This window comes from Eleginops maclovinus, chromosome 5 (assembly GCF_036324505.1).
Source record: "Eleginops maclovinus isolate JMC-PN-2008 ecotype Puerto Natales chromosome 5, JC_Emac_rtc_rv5, whole genome shotgun sequence".
Classification (NCBI taxonomy): Eukaryota; Metazoa; Chordata; class Actinopteri; order Perciformes; family Eleginopidae; genus Eleginops; species Eleginops maclovinus.
This window is the reverse complement of record NC_086353.1, coordinates 27666904-27683272: the sequence shown is the minus strand read 5'-3', so window position 1 is coordinate 27683272 and position 16369 is coordinate 27666904. Positions and strand designations below refer to the sequence as shown.

The 16369-nt window shown below is 43.1% G+C and overlaps 1 protein-coding gene across 1 annotated transcript; it reads left to right on the top strand.

Annotated features, from left to right (window-relative positions):
• The first annotated feature begins 2050 nt into the window (after positions 1-2050).
• Positions 2051-16337, top strand: spcs3 (signal peptidase complex subunit 3). The gene is made up of 5 exons (XM_063884225.1): positions 2051-2310; positions 3183-3258; positions 4879-4953; positions 5249-5364; positions 16020-16337. The coding sequence occupies exons 1-5, from the start codon at positions 2168-2170 to the stop codon at positions 16150-16152; spliced, it is 543 nt and encodes a 180-aa protein (XP_063740295.1). The 5' UTR covers positions 2051-2167; the 3' UTR covers positions 16153-16337.
• Positions 16338-16369: the final 32 nt, after the last annotated feature.

The window sequence follows — 16369 nt, the reverse complement described above, 5'->3', positions numbered from 1 at the left end:
TGAAAAGTGAGAAACCTTGCAGATATTACGAGAGCTAGCTTTGTGTACAATGTGCTAAATTCCGAGGGTTGTGCAGGACTGACCGTGTTAGAATGAACATGACATTGTTTGCATAGTGTGCATTATTAATGTGATGCGTAGAGTCTGATGTGGCTGAGGGTCACTGTCAGTGGGGGTCCAGGGCCTCGTTGATGAGGCCGGTAGCAGAGGGGAAGAAGCTGTTCAGGTGGAGAGGTTTTGGTCCTGCTGGAGCGCAGCCCCCTGCCAGAGGGGAGCGGGGTAAACAGTGTCCAGGCTGGGAGGGGTCAGCCACAGTCTGCCTGCCCGCATCAGAGTCCTCCAGTTTAATTTGGGTTTCATTTGGAGCTCTTTAAACTAACGAAACACACACAGCCCTTCCCAGCAGACAGGGCCTTGTTTAAGAACCTGAATTAGGAGATAGAAGATGGACATCTCATCAAACGGCCACAATCATCCACATACATGGTCAAGCCTGCAAACTGCAACCTTACAAGTAAGACACACAGACTATGTTCAACAGCAAAGGGGAAGTAGAGGGGGAAAAAACACAACACTAGCAGAAAAGAGGCTTACAAGCTACAGCGCCTTGAAACAATTGACTGATGGACTGATGGAGAAATGTTGGAGGATTAGTGAGGATCTGGACGGCTTCAGAAAGACTGGTAGTTTCGTGTTTGTGAAGAACACAATGATGTCTGGTTTCTCCAGCAGGCAGTGGTTGAAAAGGTATTCCGATTCTTTACTTGAGGAAAGTACTGTTACCACACTGTAAAAATGCTCAATTTTATATAAAAGTACTGCATCAAGAATGGCACTTAGAGAAAAGTATTAGAGTACGATTGGGAAGGAAAAATATTCACTTTTAAGAAGCTTGAATTTTAATATATCACAAAATAATTGCTGCCAATTAATTTTCGGTTAACACCCTCATGGTTTTATTAACTTTAATGTAATACTAAATAATCATATTTTAAAAGTTTTTCCTAAGTATTGTGTGTCCAAATCTGAATTGTAGGAAGTAACTAATTAATACATCTGTAAAATGAATAAAGTGGAGGAAAAAGTATGAAATGTGCTTCTCAAATATATTAGAGTTTAAAGTAGTGAAAAAACTAAAGTACAAGAACCTCAAATGTAATTAGTTACTTTCCAGCACAGGTCAGTGAATGTTTGGATGGATGCCTAGCACATCTCCAGACCTGAACCCCATTACAGTGAAAACCTCTGGGTTCATATAGATATAGACAGATGGATAGTATTATGGTGTTAAATAATGTATATTAACTTGGATTCTTTGCATTATTTGAGGTCCTAAACCAATGCATCTTTTTATTATAAATACATTATCTGAATGACAATATTGATTTATTTTTTGGGAGAAATGCTCTCAGCAGATTAGAACATTTATAAAATGCTAATTTTATTGAAACACTAACATTTTAAATAGTTAAACCGGATAAACATTTTTTTTGTGGAGATATACGATGGATGTATAACCATGGATGTATAATTAGAATGTGTATGACAATTGATAATGAATAACGTTTTTGAAAAAAGAGCACACTACTTCCGCTTAGGCTACTCATCGCTTCACTCTATTGTTATGTCAAGTTTGCTTAAGGTAACACAACAGCGGAAGTACGTCAGCAGTGTTTCCACCGCAATAAGTTATTACACATTTTGAATACAGAATTCTCCTACTTATTTCAAGCTGCGCGTCCAATTGTTGTTTGTAAATTGTGTTGCATATTGTTGTCAGCCTGTTAAATTTAAACATTAGGATTACATTTCATGTTTCACACATGAGTGTGAAGAGCTATCATGTCTTTGCCTGCGTGTATGTATACACTTAAAATATAATGTTCCGAAAGATGGTATTTTGATACAAAATCACCCCTTTCATTTATCATTCCTTTCCATCAAACAAAACACCCAAAACGATGATCTGTGAAGACAACCAACATGAGACAAACACGAAGTGGTTTTATTTTGAAAACCATGAAAAAGAAGTACGTTTTCATTCCATGACACTTGACATTTCCGGTTTTTACACAGCAGCTAGCAAGCTCGGACAGCCTGCGTGATAAGCCTCTCTTTCAATACTCTTATTCTTAACGTTTCCGGTAGTCGAAGCTGCTTTTTAAAGATGAATACGGTTCTTTCGAGGGCTAACTCTTTGTTCGCCTTCTCGCTGAGCGTCATGGCGGCCTTAACTTTTGGCTGTTTCGTCACGACAGCATTCAAAGACAGACGGGTTCCTGTGGACATCCACGTCTCTAAAGTCATGCTGTAAGGTCCTCCGTCTACTATCATGTGTAACAGCTGTTAGCATTAATTCTGCCTTACTATAATATAGTACAGCTTTGCATCATTTATTACTGATGCTATAACGCTCTTAATGTTGAATTATACCCGAACAAAGACCACAGATGCTGGGGGGTTCCAGAAGCTGCAAGCCGGTCGCTGTAGTCACACGGCTGTAACGTTAGCAGGAAGTCAAACAAGCCATTCATGCTTACAGTAATGAAGCAGAGATCAGCTGCTTTACTGAACATCTCAACTCGTAACTGGGCAATCACATACATATTTTGGAAAATTAATTGATTGCTATTTTCTACATTACACCCTTATTAAGATGTTATTACGCCCATATTACACATGAATACACTTTAATTATACCAATACTGTTACTACACCCATTTAACACTGTTATTAGACCAATATTACAATCATGTAAAGCCAATATTTGCCCTTAATTACACTATAATAACACATTTACACACTGCTATTACACCCATGTTTCACCTATAATACACTGTTACTGCACACATGGACACAGCTGTCAAATGACTGTACCCCCAGGATACAGAAACCATTTAAGGGTTAATCTTGCTATTGAATTTAAATCACTCAGGTGCAGTCAGAAATCCAGCATCAGCTCAGTCATTTAACAATTGTTATCAGATTAGTAAATACAAGTCAGAATTGAATCATTTTAAGTAGTTTTTGAAATATCTCAAAAAGATAAATTAGTCCTTGAGGGATCAAGCTGTTTAAAAACCAAACACAATTTTTATGCAAGCGTATTGCACTCATTCTAAAGGAACCTCTTTCTGGCCGTGTTAGCTCCTCCCTCTCATCCCCTGCTCTGTGTTCAACAGGAAGAACGTTGATGACTTCACAGGACCCAGGGAGCGCAGTGATCTGGGTTTCCTCACCTTTGACCTCTCATCGGATATCCTTTGGAACGTTGCAACCAGAATCAGATGAACTGAACAAGAGGAAGGCATCTGATTGTAGTTACAGGCAGCAGCCTCATGTTGGCCAGCTTCGAGTCCTTTTTAGTGACATTATATAATGCATGTCACTAAAAAGGGAACACCAGGGGCCTCATTTATATAGCTTTGCATAGGATTCACGTGGGAAGGTAACGTACATAGGACAAAGCAAGTAAATACACAAAAAAATATTCCGATTTATAAAACACTGCGCACCTCCTATGCCGGTTTTCCTTTATAAATCACAATCAACTCCAAATGCGGCGCAGCTTTTGCGGACTTCACGTAACGCCCATATTTGCCCATAAATAGTCAAAGAAACGCCCCGTATGAATATTAATTTAGACTTACTGCCTGATGACGATCGCAGGAAATGCTGACAGAACAGCTAAAAAAAACCCATTTCACACCGAGTTAGGTTTTGGTTCTTGTTGGTGGGGTGTAGACAAGTTAATCATGTTGTTTGGTGGACGCAGTTTTAAGATAACAAAGAGCTGCAGCACGTGGAGCACTCTGTGAACGCTGCTGCCTCAGAAAGTCCGATCGTCACCAAAATAAATAAATATGCAGTCCAAAAAAGTTAATGACACTATACACTATATACGCTCACACAGGCAGAGTGTGTGTGCCAAAGGCCGGGGACAGGGACGCACCCCCCCTTGATAAGACGCTGTCAGAAATGATCGGGGAATCCCTACAGAGTCTTGACTGGGAGGGAGAGGGGGGTTACACCTGCGTCTGGCACTCAGATGTAACGTACTCTTCTTTCCTTTTTAGAAATGATAGTAAACCAAGTACAATCTAGCTGGACTTGTACAAACAGTTGGGACTTTGTTTACAAAAGAGATTTCAGTTTATTTGGTGGTTTGTGTTCCGGCTGTCGATCAGCTGTGCGCAGCGTCTCCACTGCACCCTGTGCGTCTCACCCCCCCAGCAGCAACTCTATCAACCAAAGTTCTAAAATGCTTAACAATTTAAACACATTTTCAAACCTAATTACTGTATATAGTAAAACCATGCACTCGTAACCAAAACGGGGTCAGTTTAAACGTAATTCTGTCTTTCTGTTTACCGCATCATTTATGAGAATACATTTTATAACATGTAAGAGAACATATTCAGGGGGGGGGGTCAATAACATATCCGTATTTATGTATTTGTCAAAGTTATGTTTTTGTGTACACTGATACGAGAGGTAATATTTCGATTCAGGGTATTATTTCATATGTTTCCCTCCATTCTTCCTTCTGCTAACGGTGTCGCAGTTTCTCATCACTCCCGTTTCTGTGCCTACACATGGGTCAGAGTGTCCGTGGAGGACGGCACATTTCCCTTCAAGTTTGTTTTTTATAAATCGCAAAGATTGCTTAGAGATTGGTGTACGCCATCTTTTGGGCGCCACGTTTATAAATGAGGCCCCAGGACTTCCACACGTTGTGATTTTTTTCACAATATGTGAGCTTGTCTAAACACGTGTTGCTAGTAAATAGTAAGGAAATTACTGTGTACAAAAAAGGGTGGCGCGCAATACAGTTCTATTTTTATAAACAGGTCTCTGCTTCCTTAACTCCTCCCACATCTGCAGCCAATCTTCGACTGGAACGTCAAACAGCTCTTCCTCTACCTGTCTGCTGAGTACGCCACAAAGAGCAATGTAAGACACACACACACACACACATACTTATACTTCTGATGCTGGGATTAGTGTTGAAGTGGCTCTGCATGTTGACAGATACAATATATGAGGCATTATAAAATGTTCAGCATTAATCCACAAAGTGAAATGCCTGTTTGGGACCGTGGCTTTGATGACAGTAGGTAAACTTATAATGTATGATGCCCCATATTCTACCTTTTTATAAAGCTTCTAATGTAAATGTTGATGTTCATCTTGTGATTAATTTGTGTGTGTGTGTGTGTGTGTGTGTGTGTGTGTGTGTGTGTGTCAGGCTCTGAACCAGGTGGTTTTGTGGGATAAGATCATCCTTCGAGGTGAAAACACCAAACTGAAGCTCAGAGACATGAAGTCCAAATACTTCTTCTTTGACGATGGGAATGGACTTAGGTGAGACACACTCCCACAGACTCACACACGATGTATTTTTGAAGGCAGACAACACTTCAGTGTCAGGTGCTCAGCGGTGTGACCACAGAGCGTTCAATGTGCAGTAACGGGGAAGCCTTTATTAATTCTCTGTTAGTTACCTTACATTTCACAGGAATTAATGGAACATCATTCCGGTGTGGAGTGGATCGAGCCAGCCTTTCAGTCCATTTATCAGCCTCTTATGAATAAATAAGCTAGTAGTTATTTGTCTATCTGCGAATGTCTCAAATCCTTTATGATTAAATACGTCATCAACCTTCCATATATGAACTCCTTCCAGATTAAACTGACACATCTTTGACAGGCCTGGAAGCAGGACCGGCCCTGGGCACAGGTGAACTAGCCCCGTAAGGTGGAGTGCTTGCGGGGGGGGGGGGGGTCTCACCTGCGTGTCTCTTGGCCCTGTGGGACCGCTGCAGGGTGACCGTCAGGTAGGAGGCGCTCAGCAGGTCATCGTTCAGATCTGACACCAGGAGCACTGGGGGTTCTGGGTCGGAATTCCAACGCCCTTCCTCGTCCTCATCTTCCTCTTCATCTTCTAGCATGTCCATGTCCTCCTCCTCGGGGTCAAAGTCCTGCCCCTCACTGTCCTCGTCCTCAGTCTTGCCTAGGGCGGCCCATTGGTCAGGGCTGGGCCTGCCTGGGAGAAGGGCGTTGTAGTGGCCGTTTTAATATTGTCCAAAGTTCCTAGGCCACTTAGTCTGCAATGTATCTTGGTTCTGACTCGTGTTCCAATTAGGGCTGTTCGATTTTGCCCAAAAATGAAATCTCGATTTTCTTCTCTCCAAATCCGATTTTCGATTACGATTACGATTATTTTGTGAAATGACAAAAGGCAAAGAAATTATTTCAAATATGCTGCTTTTTTATTGAACATTTGCCCCATTGGGCTTTAAGTGCAAACTTTGCTCTTATTAAACCAAAAATAAATAAAAACCAAAAAAATTTGTAAACTAAATAAAGTTTGAAAAAATATAAGTTTTATCTCTGAGAGAAAAACAAATCAGCAAATCAGCACTTGCAAACATATTAAATAAAACAAGACATTTACTAATTAAACTAAACTGGGTCTTTGCATGCTAAATAATAATGTAACCCATGAAGGAGGTAGAGGTGTGTAATGTCAGTCATTACATTTGTTATTCACATTTGCAAGTTTTTTGCAAGGAACACAAGCCGGTCTACGGCATCTGGCTTGAGGGACGCCGGGTGGCATGTTACAACGCCCCCTCCAACACTAAAGAGCCTCTCCGATGGGGCACTTGTCGCAGGTATTGAGAGGTATTTCCTGGCTAACTTGCAGAGCCTTGGGAAATTTTCTTCGTGTTTCTTCCACCACTGAAGTGGATCAGCATCCTCACTTATCTCAGAGATCAACAGGTAGGTTGCCAGCTCAGTTCTAATTCTGTCTGCCTTTGACAAGGAGGAGGGAGCGGGCGTTTTCTTCTGGAAGAAACTTTACAAGCTCCTCCGCTTCTTCAGCACAGGACCAGGCTCAGCTGCAGCTACTTCTTCTTCTTCCTGGCGCACCGGCACAGCAGTGCCAGGCTCAGTGGGCATCAAAGACAGCAGCTCTGTGACAGCTCTCTCCTTAATGTATTCCACCCTGGTAGGATTGATGTATGTCGTGCGGAACCTGGGATCCATCAGCGAGGCTATGTCCAAGAGTTCGTCTTTGTCTGGGTCACTGTATTTTTCAGTCATGTAATGCAGGATGTTTTCTTTGATTTTTTTGGTGAGCTCAGTGTCTTCGTCTTCTGGTTTGAGAAGACTGCTTCTGAACATGCTGAGTGTTGGTTTGATGATAGAGACAGTCACATAACTCTCCCCAGATAACGAGGTGGTCTTCACTCAGATTCCAGGACTCCAGTCCATCTCTCAACCCCTGGGCGATTTCTTCACCCGTGTGGTCGCTTGGGAAGAAAGACGTTTGTAGGCAGGCATTTTCAAGACACCAATCGTCGGTGATAAAGTGCACTGTCAAACTCAGGTATGGTTGCATAGTGCGACTGGACCACAAGTCAGTAGTAGCGGAAAAGAACTGTCGTCTTCCAGCCTCTTTGTCACTTTCGAACGAGTTGTGTTGTACAGACGGGGCAAGACAACTTCGCCAAAATGTTTTCGCCCTGGTAGCTTGTAGCGGGGATCCAGCGTATTAAGCAAATGTTGGAAGCCAGCCTTTTCTACCGTATATATTGGGACCATGTCTGTTGCGATGTGGAACGCGACTGCATCCGTAATAGATTTCCACCTCCTGTCAGTCCTATCGTACGGTACACCACGCGAAAATGAAGCTGACAGAGTAACTTGCTTTGGTTGGGGTGGTGGTGTAGCCGCATCCGCGTGCCCTTGTGCAGTCCGCTCTGCAACACACTGCTGCCATTCCGATGGGTGGTTTTTTTGGAGGTGTTGAAATAAATTCGTTGTGCTGTTTTTAACTGCCACTGACTTCCGACAGAGTTTACAAAGCGGAGTACTTTGCTCTTCATCCGAAGCGTCAAAGGCGAACCACTTCCATACAACGGACTTGCTCTTCTTTCTATCCACTAACTCCAACGCCGACATGTTTGTTTACAAATGTGTAGGAACTAGAAAGAGCGCCATGGGGAGGTCAGAGGCGGAAGTAAGTAAGGCAAACCAGTGCAGCCAAAAATGTATCTGGCGCAGCCCAGACAAATGAACGGGGACTGTAGCGTAGAAGTTAGTTAAAGTGAAAAATCGATTTTACGAGTTTCACGTTTTAACATCGTTCTAAATACATAATCGCAATTACGATTTAAAATCGATTAATCGAACAGCCCTAAGCTGGACACAGAGCTGATAAACCTTTTGTCTTCTTGTGTGACATTTCCAGTTTTTCACTGCAGCCATGCTCAGGAAAGTCGGCATTGTACTGCTGTATGAGCAGTTTTTCCACTGGTTCCATTGCTATCCGATTGACTGAGACTTGATACTGCTCATTGTCCTCAAACCCACTGTGTATGTGTTCTTTAAGTGGGCCATTAACAGTCCAGCCAAGAACTGTCTTCACAGCATATGGGCCGTTGTTTTGGCTGTGTATGACTTTCCATGGCTCCAATGCCTCATGCACATCGTTACCAATAAGGAGCCCTGTTTCAGCAGCAATGTATGGCAGTTTCACTTCCTGAAGGTGCGGCCATTTTTCAATGTCCTTCTGAAGGGGAATGTGCTCCTTTGTTACTGGGATGCTCCTTTGGGTGAAAACTTTTTGCAGGCTGATGAAGTTATCTTCCTCAAGTCCACTGACCTCCCAAGTCTCTGAGAAGGCAACTTTTCACTTGTTTAGTTGAGCTCATTGTAGTCAAGACAAGTTCAGTTCCTTTCCCCTGAAGATTCAGCTGCCTTGCTAAAGAGTCTGTGCAAAACGTTGCTGAGCTCCCGGGGTCCACGAAGGCGTAAGTTTCCACAATTTTGTTGCCTTTCTTTGCTTTGATGAAGACCGGAAGAACAGCAAGAACACACTTATCTCCAGCCCCTTCACAGGTAGTTGCCTCCTGATTTAGGCTTACCAAAGCACTGGAAACTACTGTCTGGTCTGACCTGTTCTCCTGAAGCCTTTCTGCACCTGCCTGCTTGGAAACATCCTCCTTTCTGTGGATGTGTAACATGCTTGGGTGTTTTTCTGAACATGTTTGGCATGTCATTTTCCTTTTACAGTCCTTACTTATGTGCCCTTTAAATAGGCATCCAAAACAGAGAGCAGCCTTCCTTATGAAGTCTAGCTTGTCTTTGTGAGGTATTTCTGCAATCTAGTGGCACTCCACTAGTGTGTGATTTCCTTTGCAGAACAAACATGGCTTATTTAAGGCAACATTGTTTGACGTCCTGTTAACCACTGTCTTTGCCTTGTCATTTTCATCCTGTTTCGATGTGGCCACTTTAGTAGCAAAGCTGCTTCCTTTAATCCTTTCATTCTTGGCCTTTCTTTCCATCTGAGACACTTTCCTTTCCTTTGTTTCGGCTGTAGAGCCCAGTAAGTCTCCAAAGAGAGGGTCTGCGATGATCTTTGCCTGTCTATCCACAAAGTCGACCAGGTCTGTGAATCTGACTCTCCTTTGGTACTTTTCCTGGATCTCAAAGGCCAGTGATCTCCACCTTTCCCTGAATTTATAGGACAACTTTGAGATGATAACTCTCATATTTGTTGCATTATCCAACTCGTCCATGTAGTCCACATCTTCCAAGGCATTACGGCAACTTAAAAGGAAGAGGGAAAAGTTGTTGAGTGCCAGTGCGTCCTCAGATTTGATCTGCGGCCACTTGAAAACTCTGTCCATTAGTGCAGTAGCAATTTTCAGTGCGTTGCCATAGCGATCTTCCAAAAGGTGCATGGCTTTCTGGAAACCACGACTTGGAGGCATATGCTGACAGCTTTTGACAAGGTCTCGTGGCTCCCCTCTTGTATATTGTTCCAAAAAGTACAGCTTATCTGCACTATTGTCTGTTCTGGAGTCCACTGTGTGCTCAAAGGCTTTGAGGAACGACCTAAAGTCAAGTGGGTCACCACAAAAAACAGGAATATCTCGCTGTGGCAGACGGGCCAACTGTTGATGTTTCACGAGCATCTCTGTGATGTCATTCTGCTGTTTCATGACTTTGTAGATGTCCTTTGCAGTGTCACTTTGTTGCTGAGGAACCCCAATGACTGTTGCACCTGAATCTTCTGTCTTTGATATTTTAGGTCTAGCGCCAAATGCTGTGAATGACCTATCTGGGGGTGTTTTCATGCCTGTGTGTGTTGAGTGAATGTCCATATCCTACTCGTTCTTGGATGTCTTCCTTCTTTACAGGAGTGCCTAGTGTGTGTGCAGCATCCACATACTTGTTCATTGCATCACCCTTTTCTTGGGCATCATATACTTCATACATTTTTATTTTAGCATTAGCCACCGCTAAGGCAGTATTAATTTCCAAGTCCTCTTTCTCAGCTTGTAGCTGTGCCTCCTTTAATGCTAAGGCCTGCTTCTGCTTAAGCGTAGCTGCCTTGACCTCCAGAGCTGCTCGCTTTGCTTCTTCCCTTAAGCGTGCAGCAGATGTAGATGATGCAGATGATGAGCTGGTGCGTCCACTGCCAGATCTACTAGAACTTGTCACCACAGATACACTGTCCATATGGGTGACCTCATCGTCACATGCTCTAGACCAGGGATTCCCAAAGTGTGGTGCGCGCGAGCTGCCACCAGGGGGTGCGCGAGATGAAAAATGTAATGGTGGTCTGGTGTAAAAATATTCCATAGGCTACAATAAAAAACAGGAACAATAAACATTTCCTTTGTAATCCCTTTTATTATAAATCAAAAAACAATAATTTATTAGTTTTTGATAGAAACGTAGAAGAAGACAGCCACTGTCTTCTTCTACGTTTCACTGTAGGCTATATATGCGCGCCAACTCGTTTCATTCATTCTTTCAAATATGATTAACTGGCTGAAATCAGGGAAACTGTCAAGTGGGACGTCTCATGACAAAATTGTTAGTCATGAAGGAGGAGAGGGACCAAGAGAGAGTGAGGATTTGGAGGCAACAGAGACGGAGAGAATAGGAACGAATCCGAGAGAAGAAAATGAGCGGGAATCAGAAAATGATGCGCCAGAGGAAACCGAAGAGGAGGGAAGGAGATGGCAAAAAAGAGGTGATGAGGGTGAACACCAGACGGGGAAAAAAATAAGAAAATATGATGAAAATTATCTGGGCCTGGGCTTCACTTGGATCGGCGATACAGATTGCCCAAAGCCTCAGTGCGTGGTGTGCAGTGAGGTTCTAGCAAACAGCTGTCTGAAGCCTTCTTATCTCTGTCGTCACCTGCACACGAAACATGGCAATATAAATCAAAAGCCCCTCACATTTTTTTAAACAAAGTTGGAGGAGTTGCAGAAAAGCCAAAAACAAATGCAGTTTCATTCATGCGTTGGGTCTACGAAAGACGCATTACGGGCTTCATATCTGCTCAGTTACAGAGTAGGGAGAAAGGGGCTGCTGCACACAATTGCCGAAGATGTGTGTTTGCCAGCGGCCAAAGAGATGGTGGAGTGTATGATTGGAGAGAAAGAGGCACAAAAGTTGGACATGATTCCTGTGTCCAATAACACTGTCGCGCCGCATTGATGCCATGTCTGAAGACACATCCTGGCTACACTAGTATTTTATCTGTTTCTGAGCCCATGCTCTTTAATGTTGTGGATCGTTTGTAACTTAATTGCAATTGAATTCAATGTACTGTCGTTGTAATCCCCATAACCGTTGTGTTATGATGATGTTGATGTCAGCTCCACGGTCATTTAATATTGCTGCAATTTTTCTTTTACGCGGCTGAAATATTAACATTTATGTCAAAATTGCTTTCTGTTACTGAGCCTGTGTCTGTCACTCATCCTCTTAAAAGTGGAAGGTAACTTTGTTGCATTATATTGAAACTTTGTTGATGTTGTTATCATGCTTGTTCTGGTTATTTGCGCATGATTGAAAATGAGTCTTTATATGGCGATAAAACAAAGCTTTGTTGCGTTTTTTTTTGTTGCGTTTTTTTGGGGGATGCGTCAACCCGGTTGGGACATAGAAGGGGGTGCGCCGCAAAAAAAGTTTGGGAACCGCTGCTCTAGACTTTTCTTTGCAAAGTTCAGCATCCTTAATCCACATATCAGTTGTTCGAATAAAGTCCTGTAACTTCTCTGTTTTAGGTTTAAACCAGCTGTCTTGGTCTGCAACCTTTTCATCTTCCTTAAGATGAAGTGTAACTGAACAGTTACATTCTTTAAACTCCTCAAAGGTGGTTTTGAAAACTTTGATCCTTGATTTAACTTCCTCTAAGTTACAACCATTGTCCATTAACTGCTCCATTTCGTTTGATTTTGCAGTTAGTTGCCTTAATTTACCTCTCCTTGCATTGATGAAGTGATGCAACCGCTCCTCCGCGGACTTTTCTGTTGGTTTGACTGCCCTCTTGTGGGCGTCATCCGTAGCTGCGCTGCCGGGGTCATTTTCCTCAGACATGACTTATCCAGGTCCAATTCACTCGCAGAATTACCTCTTTGACGGTTGATATGACCAGTAATTAATATTCCAACAGTTGAGCATGAAGGGTATGGTTGAGGCTTACAGTCAATGTCCTTTAAGCACTAAATAATCCAAATTGTCCTTTGGTTTCTGCGGTAGCTCCTGTACAGCCATGTGCGCGTTCCGACGATTCCAGTAATTAGTCGGCTCCCTCGACGACGTTATCCCCACACAGTCCGTCCTTATCGGAAGTTTTTGACTTATTGTAGTGGCCGTTTTAATATTGTCCAAAGTTCCTAGGCCACTTAGTCTGCAATGCATCTTGGTTCTGACCTTTTGTGAAGACCCAATGTAGTCACGGGAGGCAGGTAAACTTGAACGAGGGTTTATTCAAAATAAAACACAGCGTCACCGCAGGTGATTTTCATCCACAAATACATCTCGTTCGGTCCAATACCGACTTGAAGTTTGATATAACACGTAGCAGTAAACACGGTCAAAAACTTGTTGCGATCCTATCTTGCAGACTTCCAGCATCCAACTAGCCTAGCATAGCTCCTAAAACTCTTTTTTCCCATGTGTCCTGAAAGCTGCGTTCAAGGCCCTAATACCATGTTGGAAATAGGAAACCTAGCATTTTACATCAAAAAGTAGTAAACAGAAACATAACCTTAGCATAATCCACCTATATCACTGTATACGAAACTATACAAAAATAATAGTATAAATGAAATTTAGCACCATGTAATATGTCAAGCCAACATAAACATTTCCCCCAAATATGACTGTGTGCTTAATTGGCTCTTACAGGCGTGACAAAATCATATTTTGAATATTAGGGAGTGGGATCTAAACACTTCCAAATATACTCATGAAAGATAAATAATCATAACCAGAAATGCAGAGGCCCCCAGTATGGGTTAGTCCAGTGGTTGCCAAACTTTTTCTGCTGGGACCCCCTTTAAGACCTAAACATATTTTGGAGCCCCCCCTAAACACCGAAACTTTTAGTTTCTTGAAAATGTATTTTGAAATTCACGCAAACAGTACAAATAAACAATAAGGGCATAATCACCATTACAAGACACTTCAAAATAACATTTATTCTGTGTTTTGTGCAACAGCACTGTTTTAACAACTTTGCAACTGCAACTTCTCTTCTTGAGTGACAAAATAACAAAAAAAGTAACTTACATTTACTTTTAAATTGTACAACTTTGAACCTATTTCATCTTTTTAACATCTGCACTGAACTTGAAAAAATACCCCAGATTTGTTTTTTCATAAAATATTTCATACATCTCAGTGACTAGTGTGGGCTTGCTTTGAACTGCAGATCTTTTCAAATCGTGGTGGCAACTGTGAGATGGCCACCCTCAGTTCATTCTCAATGTCCAGCTTTGACCTGTATTTGGTCTTTATGGAGGCCACTGCAGAAAAGCCCACCTCACAAAGATAAGACGTGGCAAAAGGGAGTAATACTGCCATTGCCTTTCCACCCAATAGTGGGTAGTCCTCCTCCACCCCAATCCAAAATGCAGTCAGTAACTTGGCCTGAAACTGCAGTTTCAGTGTGGAGTCTGATGTGATATCAATGAACTGCTCCTCTTCAGCAGTGCTGAAGTCAGTAGGTGCGGCTGCAGTGAAGGGGTCTAGGATCCAGTCATATTGTGCTGAATCCTTCACTGAAAAATACCTCTGAAAATGTTGTGTGCTCTCATACAAGGCACGATTGTGTTCTGAATGTTGTTGGATTCAAGAAAAGCATGAAGGTTCTGAAATGAGTCTATGTTTCCCTCCCCAATTTTCCGCTCCCACATTTCCAATTTCCTTGAAAATGATTTTATTTTATCTGCAAGATGCGGAAGGTGGGTGTTGGTTCCTTGCATCTGCAGATTTAGTTCATTTAATTTCTGGAACATGTCACTGAGGTAGGCAACTTTCGTAAGAACATTTTCATCACTGTAATTAACCGCGAGGTCATGACCCTCCTCCTCCAAAAAAATCCGAATTTCCTCCCGCAGCTCAAATACCCTGGACAGAACCTTCCCACGTGACAACCATCGCGCTTCGCTGTGAAACAAAACAGCTGTGTGATTGGATCCCATTTCCTCGCATAGCGCAGAGAAAAGTCGGGCCTTAACAGGGCGCGTTTTGATGTAGTTCACTGTGGCAATGACGTCCGTCATCACCTCGTTCAATTCGGGACTCAGCTGTTTAGAAGCCAACGCTTCTCGATGGATCATACAGTGAGTCCAATGAACGTTGGGCGACACACGCTTTATGAGCGCTTGGAGCCCGTTGTGCTTCCCAGCCATTGCCTGAGCCCCATCTGTACACACCCCAACACAACCCTCCCACTTCAGATTGGCCTCTTGCAAGTAAGTGTCAATTACTTTGAAAAGTTCATCAGCAGTGGCTCGCGTTTTAAGTTTTTTGCAGAACAACAGGTCCTCTTTCATGTCCCCTGCAGCAATGAATCGGACGTATGTGATTAATAAACAGTCCTTGTTGCTGTCGGTGGCTTCATCCACCTGCAGAGCAAACCGGGTGCTTGCACGCACCATATCGTTGACCTGCTCCGCTATGTCACTTGACATATCAAGTATGCGTCTCCCAACAGTGTTGTTAGAGAGAGGAATCACTTTTAACTTGTTTGCTGTTGCCTCGTCAATCATAGTGGCAACCATATCGATAGCACAGGGCAGTATCAGTTCCTCAGCTATTGAGTGTGGTTTTTTGCACTGTGCGACACGGTAGGCCACTTTATAGGAGGCAAGCTGAGCATTGGCAGGGACAGACGCAGATTTTACGAAACTAGTCTGTTGGATACGACAGTTATTTAATTTTCTCTGAAAGAAATCAGCCGGCTTGTCTTTATGCTCAGGGTGTGTGGTCTCCAGGTGACGTTTAAGCTTGCTGGGTTTTAGACTGTCAGCGGCTAGCACTCTTAAACATAGAACACACTGCGGTCTTTCCTCACCACCTACCAGCGTACTAGTGAAGCCCAGCCCAATGTACACCTCGTCATATCTCCTCGTCTTTTTCTGAGTCGGAGTGCTTGATGGCTCGTACTGTAAAGTAGGCTTACGCTTGATTGGACCCGCTGTTAAAAACTTTTCCATTTTAAAATGTTCAGTTCTCAGACTCACGCATGGCTACTGTTATCAAAAAGTTTTTGGGAAACGCACCCCAGGGTGAGTGGTCCGTTAGTTAAGGTGGTATAGGCTCATGGTGGCATGTAGACTAAACAACTGTATTACGTGCCACCTTAACAACAGACGCGGTTCTGCAGTTCACGCAAACCGTACCCCTCCCCCGCGACCCCCCTGCAATAGGGGGTCGAGACCCACACTTTGGGAACCACTGGGTTAGTCACTAAAGCATCTCCTGTATTGCAACTCAACTCTGTCTGATGCATGCCCTAACATTTCAAAGCTCAGACAGTGTGTACTGTGGATTAACGTCAGATACTTTACTGTGTGTGTGTGTGTGTGTGTGTGTGTGTGTGTGTGTGTGTGTGTGTGTGTGTGTGTGTGTGTGTGTGTGTGTGTGTGTGTGTGTGTGTGTGTGTGTGTGTGTGTGTGTGTCGTCTGCAGGGCCAACAAGAACATCACTCTGTCGCTGTCATGGAACGTGGTTCCCAACGCTGGGATCCTGCCTCTGGTGGCAGGGAGTGGTCAAGTCAGCCTCCCCTTCCCAGAATCATACGAGACCACCAAGAGCTATTAGACAGTCTGCACACACACACACAGACACACAGACACACAGACACACACAGACACACAGACACACACACACACACACACACACACACACACACACACACACACACACACACACACACACACACACACAGGGGTTTCTTGAAAGATGTGAATGAATTTTTTTGTTTGTAATAAAAGATAAGATTGTAACCTCTGTGTCTTTGTAAGGGTTTTTAGATTCA

What these genes read in the sequence shown, in the direction of transcription:
- spcs3 (XM_063884225.1), top strand. Translation starts at nt 2,168, where the DNA reads ATGAATACGGTTCTTTCGAGGGCTAACTCTTTGTTCGCCTTCTCGCTG. An exon ending in CACGTCTCTAAAGTCATGCT is followed by an intron (nt 2,311 to 3,182) that starts GTAAGGTCCTCC and finishes TGTGTTCAACAG; the next exon opens with GAAGAACGTTGATGACTTCA. An exon ending in AGTACGCCACAAAGAGCAAT is followed by an intron (nt 4,954 to 5,248) that starts GTAAGACACACA and finishes TGTGTGTGTCAG; the next exon opens with GCTCTGAACCAGGTGGTTTT.